At 37.4% G+C, this 20,998-nt stretch overlaps 1 protein-coding gene across 1 annotated transcript; it reads right to left on the bottom strand.

Annotated features, from left to right (window-relative positions):
• Positions 1-4,669: 4,669 nt before the first annotated feature.
• Positions 4,670-11,818, bottom strand: LOC108276632 (cytolytic toxin-alpha). Its single transcript, XM_017488443.3, has 12 exons — positions 11,725-11,818; positions 11,177-11,269; positions 9,262-11,003; positions 8,796-8,915; positions 8,036-8,124; positions 7,677-7,875; positions 7,484-7,597; positions 6,529-6,630; positions 6,294-6,382; positions 5,902-6,097; positions 5,697-5,810; positions 4,670-5,390 (listed from the first exon to the last, which is right to left on the bottom strand). Exons 2-12 carry the CDS (start codon positions 11,265-11,267, stop codon positions 5,346-5,348), a joined length of 2,901 nt encoding a protein of 966 aa, XP_017343932.2. The 5' UTR covers positions 11,268-11,269; positions 11,725-11,818; the 3' UTR covers positions 4,670-5,345.
• Positions 11,819-20,998: the final 9,180 nt, after the last annotated feature.

The raw sequence follows: 20,998 nt of genomic DNA, 5'->3' as shown, positions 1-20,998 counted from the left end.
GGTGATCTGTGATTGGCTACGAGTGTAATTAAACAGGAAACGTATTGGCTTAGACTACACTGAAAACAAATTACAACTCACCCTAAAACAAAGGATTATGTGAAATGTAGTTTTCCATTGAATTTACCCAAATATGTAGCAAGCACGCCATTTATTCAGCTGCATTTTTGGGAGGTACCTACATTATAACCAGATCTTTCCACAACTGCTTTTATGTTCATTGTCAAAAAGCATGATACAAATAAAACTGAATTCCAATTTTATAAATATAGCACTGTGAAAAAAATTTCATTTAAAATTATTAAAAATGTATTTTATGATGCTTTACATAGTTTATAAAATATATTTTTAAATGTTTATAGGTGCTATATTAAAACACAAATTTCTTTAAACAATTATTTTGTTTAGTTGTGGCATTTTCATAAATTTGTAACTGCCCCAAAACTATTACATTAAAATAAATGCCATTGTTTGTCATTTAGAACCTGGTTACTTTGAGATTGGTGTTTTAAATGTGTCTTCTTAGAGCTATGATGTTTATTTCTAGTATGCAATTATTATTATAGTATTATATAATAATATAATATTATTATTATCTATTCAGAAAGTTTTATTTCACCTGAAATTTCTTAGTTTGTCATTTGTAAGGGAAATTTTAGAGGCAATTTTTTTTTTCTTAATTTGTAAATTCATATAGAGTATGTAATGTTTAAATCAGTACAGATTGCTTAATGCAGATTAACATCCACTGACATGCAATATTATTTTAATGTTGTGAGTCTTCAACACTGGGTGGAGCACTTTCTCATTTCTTTCAAGACATTTTTTTTTCAACCCTTATATGGGTCTTTTGCTGTGTGAACCTCCCCTTGAACATGACTTGCTGAAGTCATGAGAGTTTACCTAAGTGCATATATGCTATTAAAATGTACTGAAGTAGACCTTTCAATTTTAAAATGTGGTTCTGTCAGGAACTTTAGGAAACTATTTCCTGAGATCTGTTTGTAGTGTCAAATGTCAGAATGGCAATGCTCTTACAGAAGTATACCTGATTGCTAAATATGTACCTTATTGTATGCCTTTTTGTGATTTCAATAAACTAGAACAGTGGTTATCAAAATGGTGTCTGTTATGCAAAAAACGGGTCTGTGGTGTTTAAAAAAAATTAATAGTGTTACAATTATTTATTATTACATTCTTATAGCTATTTGACTGGTCACTTCACATGTGTTTTATCCATCCTTCCAAGTTCAAATACAAATAGGTCTATAAATAATGTCAGCATTACATATACAGCTGTTAGAAAATTAAGGGATAATCAGCTCTATGGCTCTTATAAATATCCTATATATTATAGCTGGATTTTGTACTATATATTATATATTATATATTATAGATTTGTACTGTCACAGCACAACAGAGGCACCATTTCTAAAATAAAATCTTACAATAATGTATTTATAACATGCATACATTACAATTTTATTTAAATCATGATCAACATTTACTTTATTTGATATTTAGTTAAAACATTAAATGTGTTTATCATATTTTATTGATGTACATACATTTGGTAGGATATTCATATATACTTGTATACTATGTATAGTTCTGAATCATTTCAATACAGTTAAGCCCTTTGTTCATTAGCGAATACTCAGGTTCATCTTTTTTTATTTAACAATATCATCCTTGACATTGTAAAGATTGTTCAAGAACCATATGAACATATGCAGCTCATTATAAGTGGTGCTCAGGCATAGTCTTCAAGCAATTTGTAATTTATCATGTATGCATTAGTTCAAGTGGGATGTGATTATGCTAAAATCTGTCTGTTGATTGCAGGTATTTATTTATTTTTGCACTTGTACACAATAGATGCAAGTAGGATTAAACTATGGTATACGTCTCTCAGAGTCTATTTTCAAATGCCTTGATATTTGCTTCTATTAATACCATTCTCGTATTTATGCCTGTCATGTGCAAGCCAAATAACCATGTCCGAAATCCCAGTGAAATTCTGAAGGACTAGGCTAGAACAGAACTGTACTAGTCTGTACTGAAGTGTTTGCATTAAAAATGCATTTTGTAATTGTAACTGTCTACTAACTTGTGTGTATACTGTATTTTCCAAAAGCTTAATTTTAACTTTCTGTTTCCCTAAAGGGTAACTAATACCTCCTCCTTAAAATACACATACCATTAAATATGGGTAGCTGAGATGCTTCCTCATCTTTGCCTTGTTTCAGTGACAGTTGCCATCAAATACTCAGCAAAAGAAAATACGCCTACAGTTGTTGTTCCACTAAATATCAAGTTAAGAGTTTAAAGGTAAAATCTGAAGTGTGGATTTCACTGTTTTCTGGTGTCAACCGATTCAAGCTGTTAAACCTGTACAGAGGATTGGCAGCGCTTGGTGGAAGTTCAGATAATGTTCAGAGGACACCGAATGATGTTTGGGTAATTTATAGACTCCAAAAACCCCAGCAGTTAGAAACATAAGATGAAGTTGAAAGCACACATACAATGATGGAGTTTCAAGAGGCAGAATAAAACACCACACTTGCACAAATAAAAGAGATATTTCCCATGAAATGCAACTCTAAGTATAACATTGTATTACTATAATTGCAGTACTGTATAAAAATAAAAGACACTTTAAGATTGTATACCTCTAACAAGACAAAAAGTATAAATTTACCATTTTATTTATTTCCTAATTTATCTTGAAAGATACCTCAATAAAATGTATATGGCAAAAAGTAATATCGCTTCCATTTGTATTTCTTTTTTTAATGTAATTTTCTTTTGGCAAATGTGAGTGACACTGTTAAACAGAGAACAATGCCAAAATGAAATAGTGTTCTTGAAATGCAGTAACCCTCTAAAATCTATCCTACAAGCTTGGAAATTATGGCAGGGTTTATCATTCAAATGGAAAATGATGTACAAAGAGACTGCATGAGAACACAAGCAAGATTATAAAATATTTATCATTAAAAGCTTTATCAACAAATAGCTTTTACCTTCTAAACACACAGGATGAAAGCAAAATGCTATGAAATAAAGTGTGTGTGTGTGTGTGTGTGTCTGTGTGTGTGTGTGTCTGTGTGTGTGTGTGTGTGTGTGTGTGTGTGTGTGTGTGTGTGTGTGTGTCCTCAAAAATGTGGCTGTTGAAGAGATTATTAAATCTTTGATACTTTGCTCTGGAGTCGTAGGGACAGTAAATTATATCTATGTGGTAGATGATTGTGGCTGGGGTGACGTAGGGTTAAATGTTAAAATAGCATACTGAACTACTTTTATAACTATTGCTCATTTCACAAATATGGGGGACAAATGTGGAAAATATGGGGGGGGTGGCACATAATCACGTGTTTCTCTTTATATTGGTAATTTATTTCGTTTCCAGTTATGTGGTCTGCTTTCGACTTTTGTCTCAAGGATAAAATTTTGAGTTTCTCATACTCAGTATAGAAGTCCCCCCTGTTTTCAGAAAAACGAATATGGAGATTACTAACTTCTGTATGTATTAAAACATTTTTCTTTTTTCAGCTCAACTTGGAGAAATAATTCTTGTTTTGGATGGGTGAATTCAAGACCGACTTAGACCAACTAAACATAGTATAAGCATTTATGAGCTAACCACATCAAAAGGTTGCAAGGGAAAAAGCAGTACAAGTACAAGCTACCTTAAGTAGTTTGCTTGAACCAGTCTGGCCGTTTCATCTACATCATTAAATCTGCATGCAAAAGTATTCTCCTTAAAATAAACCCATAGAACATGAGTTCCCATAGAACACATTTATCAAAAGGTTTTATTAGAGCAAATGCTTTTCCGAAATACTAGAGCTGTAATGTTACAGTGGACTACATATTTACTGTATACATTAATTTGCCCTAACAACATTTGCATTTGCATGTAGAATTATCCATTAAGAATTTATCATAGTATGCATTCTAAAAAAAAATGAATGCCTCGTTAAAATGAAGTGATGTCATTATATTTATTGGTAATTTCCTTTCTCGTGTTATCATCACAGCACCAAAGTACCCTATTTCCTCTCTCACTCTCACTCTTTCTATGTGACTCTATGTTCAGAGTAATTATCTGCACAGGCACGGCGCTGAACAAAACAATTAAGGAGGGGCTATAAATAGGAGTTCTAGACTTGATGTCTCTCTCTTACCCCTCCTGACCCCTTCTCCCTGCCTATTTACCCCAGTAGTAAAAGTAGTAAAAGTAGTTGTGTGTGTGAATGGGTGAATGAGACACAGCGTAAAGTGCTATATAAGTGCACCACTTACCATTTACCACCTGACTTATGACAGTGTATAGATCTCGATTCTGTTTAGCATGTTTTGGATTTTTCTAACTGTTCTTATTAAAGCACAATTACCTGCACTTGTATTGAGCTCAGCCTCTTTATGTGACATTCTACAGTCTTACAGCCTTCACTGTATATATACTGTAATAATTGTAGTTCTACGCTGCACAGCATGAAGATCATATTTAATAGTTATAGTGCAGGAAACTATGCAGAGTGGAAAAATGTACTTTGTTCATTCATTTAGGAAACTTGCAAGGAAATTACAAAAATATTCTTGATATGAATTATTAACCAAATTTGACAGATTCTTTCACATAAAAAAGTCTTAAAACTAGATCTGTTATCTTGTCCAACTTTATTCAGATAATTCGATCTTACAATCTTTTTACCCCCATAAAGCAGGGCTGAAAATGAAAGCATAATGTATAAGCATGCAACAAATCTTATATAATGCTAAAGAAATAAAGTATATATCAGTAAAGAAAAATTAAAGCAAATTAATTTAAAGACAAAAATAAATACAAACATTTTCAATCTGAAATTAAATGAATTTTAATTAAATGCAAACACACACAAACACAACCTAAAAGGAAGTTTTAAACTCATACACATTTCTTTAAATAATTCTTCAAATTATTATACTGGAATATGGGATTTTAGGTCCTGCAAATTTACCAAGAATACTCAATATTCTCTTTGTAGAGAGACACTAAGGTTAAAAAGCGCTATATAAATGCAGACCATTTACCATTTATTATCTAACAAAATGACCCACAGACATCTGTCCTTCCACCATCCTAGACACATTAATAAAGGTTAACACAAATCAAATCAATCATTTATCATCAGCATATTGTTTTCAATAAAATCATATCATATAATATTTTAAAAGCCGTAAGCCCAGAATTTTATGAATGCTTATGTGACCACTAAATGTCACCACCATTAGATCATTTGCACAAACCAATACACGAACCAAGGTCAACCTCAAGGCTCCTGGTGATAACAGTGGCCTCACATAAGGGCTGAAATGTCAAGGCTCAGATTAACATTATCCATCTAATGGGGGGGGAAACAGATAAGTTCTAATAAAAAAAAACTTCAAGCATTAATATTACATGAGAACTCATAAAGTAGGCAATACTTTAAAAAATAATGATGAATGTATTAATGTATTAATAAATATTTAACATTTTAATTGGAAATACTTTCATTTGATTACATTTTAATGATATTCTTATCATGCTTTCTCACCACGAAAAGGATGTATATCTCAAAATAAACAGTATTTCTTGCTAAAACTAGCACACAATCAATTAATAGTATTCAGACAATTAACTGTTTCACTATATGACAATGACTTACTTGAATAATGGCAAATGTGTTCATGAAGACATTTCCCGAAATTTCAATTATGGACACTTTCCTCATTGGTATACGTTCTTTGAACGTACAAAATTGGCGTCCATTTACAATTACCTAAACAGGTAAAAGAAAAGATTTAATATAACATTCTTGACTTTATTTAATTAAATTGCTTAAACTCATTTTGCTTCTTTAAACTTCTCACATCATAGTGTCCTGGACTAGTTAGCATGAAAATATCAAAGGCTTCCCCTTCAGCAAATATGGCATTATTTTCAATTTGTTCTTTCTCCCATCCAGTACTACCAAAGGTATTACAGACCACAAGTGATAGGTAAGTCTTGAAGTGGAAGATGTTTTCATCATGTTCACGTGGCCCAGCCTTTTGATTTATTTCAAAGCTGCAAAGGATATGCACATTTCAGTATATGAAAGAAAACCGATATTTCTGTTAATAGCTGTACATGAGTATATCAGAAACCTTTGAACTAATGTGCTTTATATTTTATATTGTGTTTGATATTCTTTGCTTGTTTGTTTGCTTTTGCTTCTGTGTTACAGTTAAGGATTTTTGTGTGCAATATTTTAAGAGCATACCCTTTGGAGCCTAAAGGAACTACCCCTTGGAAGAATAGAGCCAATCCAGGTTTCAATCCTCCATGGATTGGGTACAAATAGGGCTGGTTCTGTTAGAATCATATAAATTGTGAAAGCCATGAACTATTCTAATTACTTTTCTTTCTTTGCATTTAATGATTTACATTTAGTAATTCTTCAAATGATAATGAGAATTTTGCATTTCTAAATTAGTTTTGAAGTGCTTGTTACTCACAGGTTTACAGAGTGGATATTTCACATGTGATTGGATGTTAGAAAGCTCCCAGTGTGAGATGCCCGAACATTGTTCTTTACCAAAGGTAGATTCACTCCAGTTCTGGGGAGAAGAAATAGAATGCTTATTACTGAAAATTATCCATACAGATAAAACATCCATCCATCCATCCATTCATCTTCAACCACTTACTCCTTTTCAGGGTCGCAGGGGAACCTGGAGCCTATCCCAGGAGGCATCGGGCACAAGGTGGGGTACACCCTGGACAGGGTGCCAGTCCATCGCAGGGCACAATCACACTCACACACCCATACACTACAGACACTCTAGACACGCCAATCAGCCTACCATGCATGTCTTTGGACTGGGGGAGGAAACCGGAGCACCCGGAGGAAACCCCCGCAGCACGGGGAGAACATGCAAACTCCACACACACATGGCCCCGGCGGGAATCGAACGCCGGACCCTGGAGGTGTGACGCGAACGTACTAACCACTAAGCCTCCGTGCACCCCCAGATAATACAGATTAATGCATTAAGACAGATGTTTAAAAGTTTGATCAGACAAAAATCCTGCGCAATCAATCTATGCACTATTTGAAATATCGAATTCAATTAAATTCAAATGTATTTGTATAGTGGTTTTAAATAAATACAAACATTCGGGATAAAATTTTTAAATGTATGAATTTATCTCTAATGAGCTGCCAGAGGCGATGGTGGAAGGAAAAACTCCCTGAGATGATACGAGGAAAAAACCTTGAGAGGAACCAGACTCAAAAGGGAACCCATCCTCATCTGGGTGAGACCGGATAGTGCAATTATAAATAAATACATCCCTTCAGTAAATGTACCAATAGTACATGCTCAAATAGTGCAGTTGAGTAACCTGGAAATTCATTACAGTGTCTACATGAAGGCTCTTTTTTTTGGACAAAACAGAAATCTGACTTACTGAAACAAAACCAACGCTGTTTATAATGACATGTCCTTCAATGTGAAGTACCTTCACATTATTCATTGGTATATAGTGCTTGTATAAGCAGTACCTCCGGCCATTCAAATACACCTGAAAAGAAAAGATTTGTTAAAATTGCTTACATTATCTATTTGAATTTCTCCACTTATTTTTTTAAAAATCTCCATACCTCATAGCCCGCTTTAGTGATGACAATGAAGAAAACAAAGTGTGAACCCTTGGATAAACAGCACTCATTATAATCATCGCTTGTACCCCAATATCCTCTCTGTCTGTAGTTACATTTTACATAAAAACTGGGCTTAAGCATTAATTGAAAAGCAATGTCATCACGACTACTGGTCCCAGTTCTATGATCAAAGGAAAAGCTGTGAACAAAAGTAAAGTTGATATTATCTATCAAGCATATGCTCAATGAGATCGCACAATGAAATACAGTACTGCAGGACGTGTGTTGAGGGGTGTGTGTGTGTGTGTGTGTGTGTGCGTGTGTGTGTGTGTGTGTGTGTGTGCACTATGTATACATACCTTCCATCCCTTTCACTAACAACCCCTTGGATGCACAAAGCTATTCCTGGTTTTATCCCACCAGGGACTGTAACCACACAGGGAAGTTTCTATGATGAGTAAGCAAAGAACCATAAGAAGACATAGACCCCATATGAATGGAAACAACAAAAATGTGGAGTTTCATTCTGGATTCAGACTCCATCATAGCACAGAAATTGTCAATTAGACAGTCATACATTGCTGGCTGGGAAGCACTGAAAAGAATTTAATGTGACCTGCCATCTATTTACATTCTGGATATCAATTACTTCATTAAAAGGGATATTAAATTATCTGTAAGTCCTCTTACACAGCATATGATAACTCAACCCCATCCTTCTGACAATCACATAGTCATAAAAAAAAAAAAGCCACTTCCAAAACAGTTTCTTAAACTCCTGACTGTTCTCTAGTCGATTCTGTCAGTAAGTTTACAGCATTAAAGGTTTGCACATTTTATGTTCAACCACATTACCTACAGTCTTCAATTTGGAAAGAGATTGTATAAAATCATGACTTAATTAACTAAATATATCATAAATGAAATGTCCAAATTTAATTAATATATAGATTTAAAACTGTTAAATATATGTTAGTCTAATTAGTATCCACTATGTTTTATTATAATGCTAATTTAAATTCTTCAAAACCACAATAAAGGGACATTGTTGGGATACAATGCAGGGGCATCATAACATTTACTGCACTCTTGAGCCTCACTATGAATGTTGTTACTCACAGGGTTGTTCAATAATTTTTTAACCTCTGACTGGATGGTTGAGGGACTCCACTGTGAAGTGCACAAGTCACGCAACATTTGAGTCCTCATTTCATTAATAATTGACCAAAAGCTCCAGTTCTGTGGAGAAAAAAATGGTCAATTTAATATACAAATATGCACATTTTCAGCTTTATTATTTTATCTGTATTTTTCTCAGAATCCATAATAAGTATAATAGAACATATTACTTATATACTGTTCAAATATTTAGCCTACTTGCACTTTGCAAAATATATCTGAAATATCGAATTAAAACTTCACATTATTTAATTAACCTTATTTTAATACTTTCAGTAGGATGTTATTTGAATCCAAATGAGGTTTCCTTACATTTTGCTAAACTTTCCATTTTACTAGAAAATTAATGGTCAAAAATCATACATGCATGAAAAGAAAATAGTACAAATGTAAAAAGATAACTCACCCAATTCTGGCCCAAAGAAAATTTTAATTTTCCCTGGCGAAAGAAGAGGACAGAGTCGCTGGCTTCACTCACTCCAACTTCACTAATAGCTCTGTACCGAACCCAATATTGGTTTGCAGGCTTAACTCCAGTCAGTGTGAAGTTCCCCAGAGCATCTGGAGTCTCTGTGACTTCCCATTTTTCCACATCGGCTTCTGAATCAGTGACCTCTGTTATCCTGTATTCCACTCTGAACCGCAATGTCGATCCAGTTGGGGACTTCTGCAGCTTGAGGATCATATTTCGGTCCTGAATGTTCACTGTGGGTGCAGGTGGTTTGGACACAGGTTGAAACGCGTTGTTCACCATTTTCCCTTTTCTATAAAGACGGGTGGAGATTCCAGGATTGGAGTGGTCTGAGACTGACACAATGACAAACCTTATTTGTGTGTCATCTTTATTAGCTTGGAAAAAACTTCTGAAGAGAAAAATGCTGTCTTTCATCTTCTCACTTAATTCAGGATTATGGAACCACAATTGTTCAGCTGACTCTGGAACTGTTTCCAGGTTTTCAAATTTATCCACTTTCAAAAGTTTTGTTAGAATTGACAAATATGGGTCTTCATATTTCAGAGAGGTGAAGCAGAAGCACACTACAGTGTCAACATTGGGGTCTATGAGAATGTTGTTCAACAGAGCTGAGTATTTTACAATGGGGACACCACTCAGTTGCTGAGTATAGAGATTCAGCAGATGTAATTCACTCTGATTGTTCTCAAACCACTGATTCAGCTTCTCTGCTCTAAAGGGAGACTTCTGATGGATGGCTATGATGTCTGATAGTGCCTGATCCTGCTCTGTTCCACCCCGAATAGCAGGAATGAGCCTATGCAGCGCTTTTAGAAAAATCACCTTGTAGACTTCTAGCAATGCCTGCAATGTCTTGACCCTTCGTCTCACATCCTGGAAATCATTTATTGTTGTGTTTGTAATCAGGTCATTGCATTGAGTCTCTGCATTTCGCAGTTCCTCCAATAAGATTTCTGTTTTAGTGATCAGTGTCTTCTGAATTTCCCTCTCCAGTGTAGCTGCTTTTTTACTCAAACGTGCAAGGGGATAAAGCCAAGCCTTCATTGGTACTGCATCATTCTCCCGCTTCCTCAGCAGAGATGGAAGCTCCTTGTACAGCTGGAGGGCCTCTATGTATGTGGTGGGGTTCTGCTCAAGTTCATAGTCACCATAAAATGTACAACTAATATTATCAGCCAATTTTTTTTCACTGTCACTCATTTTTAGACCTCCAGCTCCCTCGATATCAATAAAAGGAATATTTTTGACCATTAAATTTAAGGTTCCCTCAATTTCCTCTTTGTCTTCATTCTCATTGGCTGTTAGATCGAACACCATGAAAGCCTGAGCTCCATACAGTACAGCAGTAACAACATGAGTGGCAGTTCTATCTTCAAACACCTTTGGATAGGTGATATTGCGGTCCATAATAAATTGGTCATGTCTTGTTGTCTGGTTGTACTGCAGAGAAACCCGGCTCTGACGTGTTGAAGATTTGTTATCACTTAAGAACCGGGCTGAGCCGCCAACATCCACTAAACCACCCAGGATGCTAGCTGTAAGGGAGGCGCTCACATCTAGGAGTTTGGCTTTCTCACTGAGAGAATCAGAAGCAGTGAACTTCAGATCTGTCTTGGGTTGTCGATGAGAAACCACACCCTTCTTTATTGTTTCATTATCCCATAGAGAAATACCTGAAATTAGGGAAAGACTGCAACTGATACTTCTGTCACACAACATGTCTTTAAAATAAATTGTCATATTTTACAAGTTTCCTTCCAGAACAGTGTGAATTTAAAGCCTACCAGACATTATGTAAATAGTTCTTCATTTAGTAATAATAAGCAATATTATGTAATATGTTTACCTGGAATGACAGAATCACTGCGGCAGTCATACAACATGCCAGGATGCAAAGCCCTTCCTACGGCTGCTATTTCAATGATTTTGCCCTCCATAGCTGTCAAAAATTACAAGGAGAAAGAACAGTCATATAATTACCACTACTAAATGTTTCATACTGTCAGGGTTAAGCCAGAATCGGCACTTGTCTATATTTCCTGTCAGCCACTAAACTCCACTGCATCACATCACATAACTTCCTGCACCTGTGTCAAATTTATGTTAATGAACAATAATATTTAATTCACATCTTGCAATGCACCTCTTGTCTAGCTTTTGTCTTCCATTGCTGTAAAGTGGTTTTGTTATGTTCTTTAGTCAATGTATGTTTTAGTTCTAGTTCATGTTTTTCTGTGTCAAATTTTACATTGTCTGTGTTGTTTGTTTTTTCATTAAACACTAAACTGCATTTGCATCTGCCTTTGCCTCCATTATATGACACATACCATAAGAACAATTACATAGTGATATTATTAGTATTAGTAATAATAGAAATAGCTAGAGTCATCTCACCTGGTGTGTTCTCACAAATAAATTAGCTCAGTAAAGTTGAAAAGTATGAAGGTTTTGTGGTTTAGCCTCACAGTCCTAACAAACTTCCTCTGAATTTTATCCGTAGTTTGTCAGACATTTATAGCTAGTTCAGTTTTTAAAAAAACATCAGTTCAGGAATTCACTACCAATTAAAGCAAATAATCATTTTACCTGGAAGACAATGAAGCTGATCCACCCTTTTTAAAACAAATTCACAAACTAATGTAATAAGACAAAGACATGCCAGAATAGATTATCTGTGCATAGAAAACTATTTGATGTGGGTTATAACTGTACAGATGCTGTCTTGGGAAAGCACTTGATTAGTGTCAATTATGAACAAAATATAATTTTAAGTAAATCAGCAGTCGCGCCATAGAGCTCCGAGGAACTCGACATTTGAATGATGTGTTTTGCTCTTTTTTGTAATAATTTAGTAATTTTAAAATACCCTCATTTAGTAGTGCAACCACTGTTGGTTATCATCATACAGTTATTTATGTAACGTCAACCTCTTTCTGAACACTACGTAGCACCTTTATATTTAATTATATGTCCTTGCAAAGTTCTTTTGTACATTTAAACCGTTTGTTAATGTATTCTAAGTATTCTTCAGTTTAGGTTGTATTTTTTATTTATTTATTTATTTTTACTTATTATTATCTTTCACAAACTTCATGCTTTCAGCATATTCAAATATAATACTTGAGCACTGACACTATAGCTAATTACTACAGTATTATAACAACAAAGTAATAAATATAGATTGTAAATATAGACTTTGATTTTATGTCCCATGTTTAAACATCAGTAAAAGTTCTCAGGAGACTAAATTTTATCAAAATAATTTGCATACAAAATACATAAGCTGTCATCAATTTAACATTTGAAGTAAATGGGCAGTCTCGCCTCAAGAGACATTCAAATTTAATACTGTTTTTAATGGAAAATCTTTTGTAAGAAACTAGCAGTATTTATAATTAACATCACAATATAATGCCATTCTTAAACTAGAAGTCTTTTAAATAGACCCACAAATATGGGTGATCAAGGAATGCTCAGCGCAAGAACTATCTAACTTTTAAATGATGTGTATAACAACAAATACCATCCAATCCATGTATAATGCCTAAAATGTTAAATATCTTGTACAACTGTTCTGCTCTGAAATACACGAGCATAGAGTATTTCACAATTAGTGCTGGCTTACAGGTCAGTTAAATACGCCTCAGATTGTAGATTACTTTCTGTTTTGGTGCTGTTCGAATACATCATTTTACAACACCGACTGTGATATTTTAATACACATGCATGAGATCACATTTGGTTTAGATCAGAGGTTATTTTGTAACTAACGCCCCCCCCCAAGCCTCCCCTATCATTTGGCATGCACCCCCACCCATATTGGAGGAGACCAGGTATAATGATTATCTATTCTATATAAAAAATCTATATATAATTTAATCTATAATCTGTTTTTGATATTCATTCAGATAGATAGATAGATAGATAGATAGATAGATAGATTTTTATGCTTTTGTCTTTTTGTACTTTTCTTTAAGTACTATTAATAACTTTTATGATTTTTAAAAATTAACTTTTATGACATTTATAAAACTGTATAACGGACAGGTATGGAACATGAATGATCAGAACTGTTTCTGAACACTATAACTACTTTGAACAAGAGAACTAGTCTGTAATAATGTAGACTATTTTACATGTAAAACATGTTGTACTACATTTGTCTTACATTATAAAAACATTTGCATGTGAATGATGTAAATTGGGATGAAGGGCGCGTCTCGTTTTCCATTACACTGTTAAATCGCCAGCTCTCAGCCCCTCACTGAACAGAGCAGACAGAGAGAGGTGTGAGTGCAGCGGGAAATCAAGACCTCATGCTTGCAGGACAGTATTGCTGATATTTATGAAGTTGCTAGATTTGTCATTAGTAATTTTTTTTGCAAAGAAGTCTCTAAAGGGGTATGAAAAGTGGCTAAGTTGGGAACACTGGTCTGCACTGACCGGTAGATAAAGTGCAGTTAAACTCCGCCTCTCCCCAGCAAAAAGAAAATACAGAGGGAGAGGGAATGCTGTTTTTTTTTTCATTTATGCACATTCTATTTGAAAAGCAATAAAATACACAGAGAACCCAAATGATGTTCGGTCTGTGTTTTGTTTTGTTTTTCTTGAAAACAATTTGCGCCCCCTTCTGATCTCAACCCTTGGTTGAGAACCACTGGATTAGATAGACAAGTTCAAGCATGTCATGATTTCAATGCGGAGACAGATGCAAGTGCAGATTAGATTTTAATTAATACCAAAACAAAAAACATAAAACAAGAATATTGAATAGGCAGCATAACACTAAGGCAAAGAATAACCATGGAACAAACACCATAACACAGCAACATAGACAACTGCAAAGAAAGACAAACAGGAGTACAGTGCAAACTGTGGCTGTATACACATAGGTGCTCATTAACATGATGTGATTCAGGTGCAGGTGGTCATGTGACTGTGATGCAGGGAGGTGCAGTGACTGCTGGCAACTGTAGTTCAGAGTTCCTTCTCTGATATACATTTCAGAGCCTGGTTTACTGTAGATCTTTTACTGACTGTTACTGATTTGGTAGCGTACTGAAGGCTCCTCAGAATGTGAAGGAAACAATTAAGATTTTGTTTTAGGTACTGTATGTCAATTGAATACAATTTTATTTAGCCCTTGGGTTAGGGTTATTAAAAAATTTAAGTGGCCGTTTTAAAGAAATATGGATATAAAATTAAAATTAAAATTTCTCCCCAATGAGCAAGGCATATGTGGTGGTGGCAATGAAAAACTCTCTGAGAAGACATGAGGAAGAAATCTTGAGTGGAACCAGAGGAACGCTAGAGGATCAGAGGGAGTATGGTGCAGTGCAGTGTGTGATAAGTGCTTTAAGGTAGCTGGGCGCTGGTCCGTTTTTGGCTTTGATGCAGCAGCTACAGGAAGCCAGTCTAGGGAGCATAGCAATGGAGTGGTGTGATAGAACTTAGGAAAGTTGAAAACAAGTTGTGCAACTGCATTCTGTATTAATTGCAGAGGTCAAATGGCATGCAGAGGCAGACCTGCCAGGAGCGAGTTGCAGTAGTCCATTCTTGAAATGACAAGGGACTTAACAAGCACCTGAGTGGCCTGAAAAAGCTTCAGGAAAATGCTTTTCCATGAAACTCATGACATTTACATTAATGGCATTTAGCAGATACTCTGGCTCCCAGTATATGCCTAACTAGAGCTGCTGGGCCCCTAAAGGCCTTGCTAATTTCACTCCTATATCAGAGCTCTTTAAACAGATTTCTCAGCAGGTACTTCACTATTTTTATCCCTTTACATCCAGTTTCTTGGATATGTAATTCACAAACACAATGTTTCCATTCATGTTGTACATGTTTAAGATCCCAAATGCTTAAATTCAGTAAATTGAATGGTGTAGATTAAGAGTAATAAAAGTACACATATATCACATTTGCTCCAAATGGGATAGTGTTCAGTGTAAAGAGAAAAAAAGACTTCTTCCAACATGGTGAGAAATGTGTCTTTATTCCAATAAGTAAGGCATACATAAGCACCTCAGATTCAGTGGAGTCAGATTGAACCCAGAACATTTTTCTATACACTGAAGACAAGATGTTAAACAATTTAGAACTTGGCATCTTTTGGTTGAACCCACCCATTTTTCAAATGTTCAAAAAATAATGGAATATGTGACTGACAGGTGTTTCTTGTTGCCCAAGTGTGCTTTTTAGACTGATTGTTTAAGCAGTTAATAGCTCTGAATGTCTACTTTTGGTTTGAGCACTGGGTTATACCTGAGAAGACTGTACTTGTTGTTAAAAAGGATAAACCAACATGAAAATCAAAGACCTGTCTTTGGGAGAAAAGCAAGTCATTTTGAAGCTGAGAAAAGAGGGAAAATCTATCAGACCCATTGCCCAAACATTGGGCATAGCCAATACAACAATTTGGAATGACTTGAAAAAGAAATAAAATTGTGGTGTACTATCAACCAGACATGAAACAGGTCGGCCAAGGAAAACAACAGCCATTAATGTGAAAAACATTGTGAGAGCTGTTAAGAAAAACCCAAAAACAACAACCAGTGACATCATCAGCAACCACCACAGGGCAGGGGTGAACTCAAGACGTGAATTGCAGGGGGGTTTAGGGGACCTGTCCCCCCTAAATAAGGATTGAGCCCCCTGAAGGACATTAAAACAAGAAGTAGGGGGGGGGGGGGGGGGGTCTTTCACATACTACTACGTTTTACAACCGCAATACCAAAAAAGTTGGGACAGTATGGAAAATGCTGTTACAGTACTTTGTTGGACATAAACGTGGATGAACAGGTTTAGAGTGCGTGGATCAGGCGAAAGACAAAACACGGAAGGGTACAAAGGTCAGGTAATCGGGCGAATAATCCTATCTGGGCAAGGCAGAGAATCGTTATCCAAAACTTATGGTGAAGCACACGTTTTCGCACTCAGTACTCCAGCGAACTCGAGAGCGGGCATGGCTGGGAAGTGTAGTTCTCGTCCGCCCTGTTTGTAGGCGGTACTGCATTCTGAGAACTACCGCTGCGAGTTCGCCGCAACGTAACAAATGCAAAAAAACAAGCAAAAAGAGTCTTTTGAAAATTTAATTCACTCTGTACTATATTGAAAACGCATTATTTGATGTTTTACTTCATTTCAAATCTGATGACTGCAACACACTCCAAAAAAGTTGGGACAGTCGACTGTTTACCCTTGTGTAACATCACCTTTTCTTTTAATAACACTTATTAAGAGTTGAACACTGAAGACACCAGTTGGTTAAATTTTCCCACATTCATCCATTATGCATTTCTACAGCTGCGCAATTGTACTGGGCCTTTGTTGCCTTATTTTGGCTTCATAATTCGTCATAATTCACACATTCTCAAAATCTACAAAAATATTTAAATAAATGTCTCACTGTAGTAGATACAATGGATGAAATAAATAAAATACTAAATATGCTTTTATACTGTATTAAACAGTTCTTATTTGGATCATATATAATCAGGCATTATAGAAAAAATCCAAGATGGCGGCGCACACAGTTGCTGCGGCTCACGGCTCTCCTTTCCAGTGCTCTCTTTTGTTGTTTTTGTATTATTTCTTTATTACTTGTTTAAGCATTATCGGTTCCACAAACATCCGCTATACAAGTCAGAACCTTATGGATATTGGGGACCAACACCGCACACCTATTTCACCTGTTTCATCACACGCACAACATCCCAGACGACATAGCGAGATTGCCGGGCTCTCCGTGGATTGTTGTCGGGTCCAGAAGGCGGCGCAGACGGAGGAGGGAGAGGAAGCAAAAGCGGGGATGCAGGTCCGGTATTATGCTAAGGCTAAGAAAACAACCACACAAGCCACCTTTACCGAGCCTGTTTCTCTCCAATGCCAGATCCCTAGTGAATAAAATCGACAACTTGGAATTACAACTAGCTGGAAATTGCTACGTTCGTGACTGCTGTGTTTTGGTTATTACTGAAACCTGGCTTCATCCGAGGATTCCCGATGCTAGCATGCAGCTAGCAGGTCATACTATGCTTCGCTGGGACAGGACTGAGGACTCCGGTAAGAGCAGGGGGGGGCTCTGTATGTATGTGCATGAGAATTGGTGTTATAACGGAACAATGATAGATAAACATTGTTCCCCTGACCTGGAGTACATGTCTTTAAGATGTCGGCCCTTTTTTCTACCGAGAGAGCTAACAGTAGTGATTATCACGGCTGTGTATATTCCACCCGACGCCAATGTGAACACGGCGCTCTCTCTCCTGTTGAACACCATAAACGAACAGCAGCGGGCTTACCCCGACGGTGTTCATATAATTGCAGGAGACTTTAATAAGGCGATCTTGAAGACTGTACTCCCGAAATTCTATCAACATGTTAAGTGTTTTACTAGAGGGGCGAACACTCTGGATCATGATTACTCCAACATTAAGCATGCGTATAGAGCCATACCTCTCCCCCACCTCGGCCAATCAGACCATCTCTCCCTACTGCTCTCCCCTGCCTACACCCCCGTCAGACGCAGTGTCAAGACCACTATAAAGACTGTTACCACCTGGCCTGATGATGCACTCTGCAAACTACAGGACTGCTTCAAACAGACAGACTGGGATTTGTTTGAACATCAAGAGCTAGAAACATTAACAGGAACGGTACTGGACTATATCAAGTTTTGTATTGGAAATGTGACTGTGGGCAAAAACATTCGGGTTTTCCAAAACCAGAAACCATGGATGACCAAACAGGTCCGCACACTACTCAAAGCCCGCGACGCTGCCTTCAGGTCTGGTAATAGAGCTCTGTACAGAGCTGCCCGTGCCAACCTGAAAGGTGGTATTAAGGAAGCTAAGGCGGCCTATAAGAGGAGCATAGAGTCCCACCTGTCCAGCAAAAATAAACGGGAGGTGTGGCAGGGCATACAGAACATCACGAACTACAGAGGCCGTGAGGCGACAACAGGAGACCTGAGTGCGATGCTAGCAGAAGAGCTAAATTGCTTCTTTGCTCGCTTTGAAACATCACAACAACAGCACTCATCTGCTCCAGCCCCACCTCCACCCTCATCTGGCCCCCGTACCAGTCCAGCCCTGCCTCCATCCCCTTCTGGTTCCTGCACCACACTACTTATTGTGAGGGAACACGATGTTAGACGGATGTTTCTGGCAGTGAACCCCAGGAAGGCTGCAGGCCCAGACGGTGTACCTGGTAACGTGCTCAGATCATGTGCCCACCAGCTTGCCCACATCTTTACCAGAATTTTCAATCTCTCCCTGGCCCAAGCAGTCATCCCAGCCTGCCTAAAATCAGCCATAATCATCCCAGTGCCAAAGAAGTCGCCCACCACTAGCCTGAATGATTGTCGTCCTGTGGCCCTCATTCCAGTTATCATGAAATGCTTTGAGAGATTGGTTCTTCAGCACATCAAGGACTACCTCCCCCCAGATTTCGATCCTTTTCAATTTGCTTATCGTGCAAACAGATCAACAGAGGATGCTATCGCCGTAGCTGTCCACTACGTGTTGAGACATCTAGAGCAGAAACCGAGCTACATCCGGATGCTTTTTGTGGATTACAGTTCGGCTTTTAATACAATAATTCCGGACATTCTCGTCACCAAATTGGTCACCCTTGGCCTCCCCCGCCTCACGTATGCCTGGATAAAGGACTTTCTCACCAACCGGTCCCAGACAGTGAGACTCGGACCCCACCTCTCCTCCACTCGCACGTTGAGCACAGGTTCTCCACAGGGCTGTGTGTTGAGTCCCCTCCTGTACTGTCTCTACACATACGATTGTAGACCAGTCCACAACAATAATCTTATCATCAAGTTTGCTGACGACACCACAGTGGTCGGACTCATCTCAAAAGGAGAGGAGGCAGCCTACAGAGAGGAGGTCCTAAACTTGGCACCCTGGTGTTCAAAGAACAATCTGACTCTAAACACCAAGAAAACCAAGGAACTTATTGTAGACTTCAGAAAACACAACACTGAGCTGGCCCCCCTCTTCATTAATGGTGAGTGTGTGGAGAAGGTCCACACCGTCCGGTTTCTTGGCGTCCTTATCTCTGCAAACATCTCCTGGACGGACAACATCACAGCGGTTATCAAGAAGGCTCAAACGCGGCTACACTTCCTGAGGGTTCTCAGGAAGTACAATCTGGACTCCAATCTATTGCTGATCTTCTACCGCTCGTCCGTCGAGAGCCTGCTGACATACTGTATCACGGTGTGGTACAGTAGCTGCACTGCAGCAGACAGGGAGAGGCTTCAGAGAGTAGTAAGAGCAGCACAGAAGATTACTGGCTGCCCTCTCCCCTCCCTGATGGATATTTACACCTCCCGTTGCCTCAGCAGAGGAAAAACCATCATTAAGGACAGTTCTCACCCTGGCTTTGATCAGTTCAATCTGTTACCCTCAGGGAGACGTTACAGGTGCATCAAAACAAGGACTAGTAGATTTAAGAATAGTTAAGCTATTACCATTATAAACAAATACATGTACTGAGTTCACAGCATATGTATATAGTGTCTCAAAACTGTGCATTTCATAGTACCTCCCCCATCCACCCCAATATCTTGTTTATTTATCTTGTTTATTTATCTGTTTATTTATCTGTTTATTCTTCTTGTTTATTGAATGTACATGTTTGCACGGAACAAAAAGGAGTGGCCCTTAATTTCATTGTACATATGTATAGTGACAATAAAAGGCATTCATTCATTATATACACACATATGTGTGTGTGTATATATATATATATATATATATATATATATATATATATATATATATATATATATATATATATATATGTGTGTGTGTGTGTGTGTGTGTGTGTGTCATGATTTCCCCTCGAGCCAGCACTGCAGTATTGCAGCGTGCTCAGAAAACCGAAGCGCAAGCTCATTGTGCAAGCTCGAAGTGCGAACCCGGTGTGCATGCACTTAGCAAACACATGCTTTTCAGTCTTCAGTGACACTGACTTTCTTTACTTCGGGCACGTCCTTTTGTTATGTATTGTCATTGGTTGTTTCCCGTATGTGTGTCATCATCGTTTTCAGCTGTACTGTGTTTCACCCATGATTACGTTTCTCATTTAAACCCCTTGTGTCTCTTAGCACATCACATAGTATTGAGTGTATTCTCCTTACCAAGCAGTCATTCCTTGTTCTTGTTCTCGATTCATGTTTATTGACTTTGTATATTGTTTATCGTTCTAGTTTCTAGCCTTGCCTAATTTATGCTTGTTTGTAGATCTCTTGACCCATTGTCTGTTTTGACCGCGCAATTGTATCATGATTTGGATTTGTCTGCCTGTCTCGCTCTAATAAAAGTCTTTAACTGCACTTGCATCAGTCCTACCCTCCAATACGTAAATTATGTGACATAATACTATGCCTAACCATGGGTGCAGCAGGAAGATGGAGGAGACGTCACGGCGACCTCTCAAGCCACGTTCCTGTTCAAGGTCAAAGAGGCAACCTCTCAAGCCAAGTTCCAGTCTGAGGTCAACGAGGTGACCTCCCATGCCAAGTTCCAGCTGAAATTCAATGAGGTGACCTTCCACGCCACATTCCAATCTGAGACCGACATCACGACCAAACAAGTTATACTCACGCCAGAATCTGTTAACATGACCAAGCAAGTTGTCCTTATGC

The sequence above is a fragment of the Ictalurus punctatus genome, chromosome 16 (genome assembly GCF_001660625.3).
Source record: "Ictalurus punctatus breed USDA103 chromosome 16, Coco_2.0, whole genome shotgun sequence".
NCBI classification, from domain to species: Eukaryota; Metazoa; Chordata; class Actinopteri; order Siluriformes; family Ictaluridae; genus Ictalurus; species Ictalurus punctatus.
The sequence above is the reverse complement of the archived record's forward strand: the minus strand, read 5'-3'. Positions and strand labels throughout refer to the sequence as shown.

Bases quoted from the DNA above. Each gene is read 5' to 3' on its own strand.
- LOC108276632 (XM_017488443.3), bottom strand. From the start codon at position 11,267: ATGGAGGGCAAAATCATTGAAATAGCAGCCGTAGGAAGGGCTTTGCAT. The intron at 6,631-7,483 runs GTAAGTCAGATT...TCTTCTCCCCAG, and splicing joins ACAGCGTTGGTTTTGTTTCA to AACTGGAGTGAATCTACCTT. The intron at 6,098-6,293 runs GTATGCTCTTAA...TATCCTTTGCAG, and splicing joins GTTCCTTTAGGCTCCAAAGG to CTTTGAAATAAATCAAAAGG.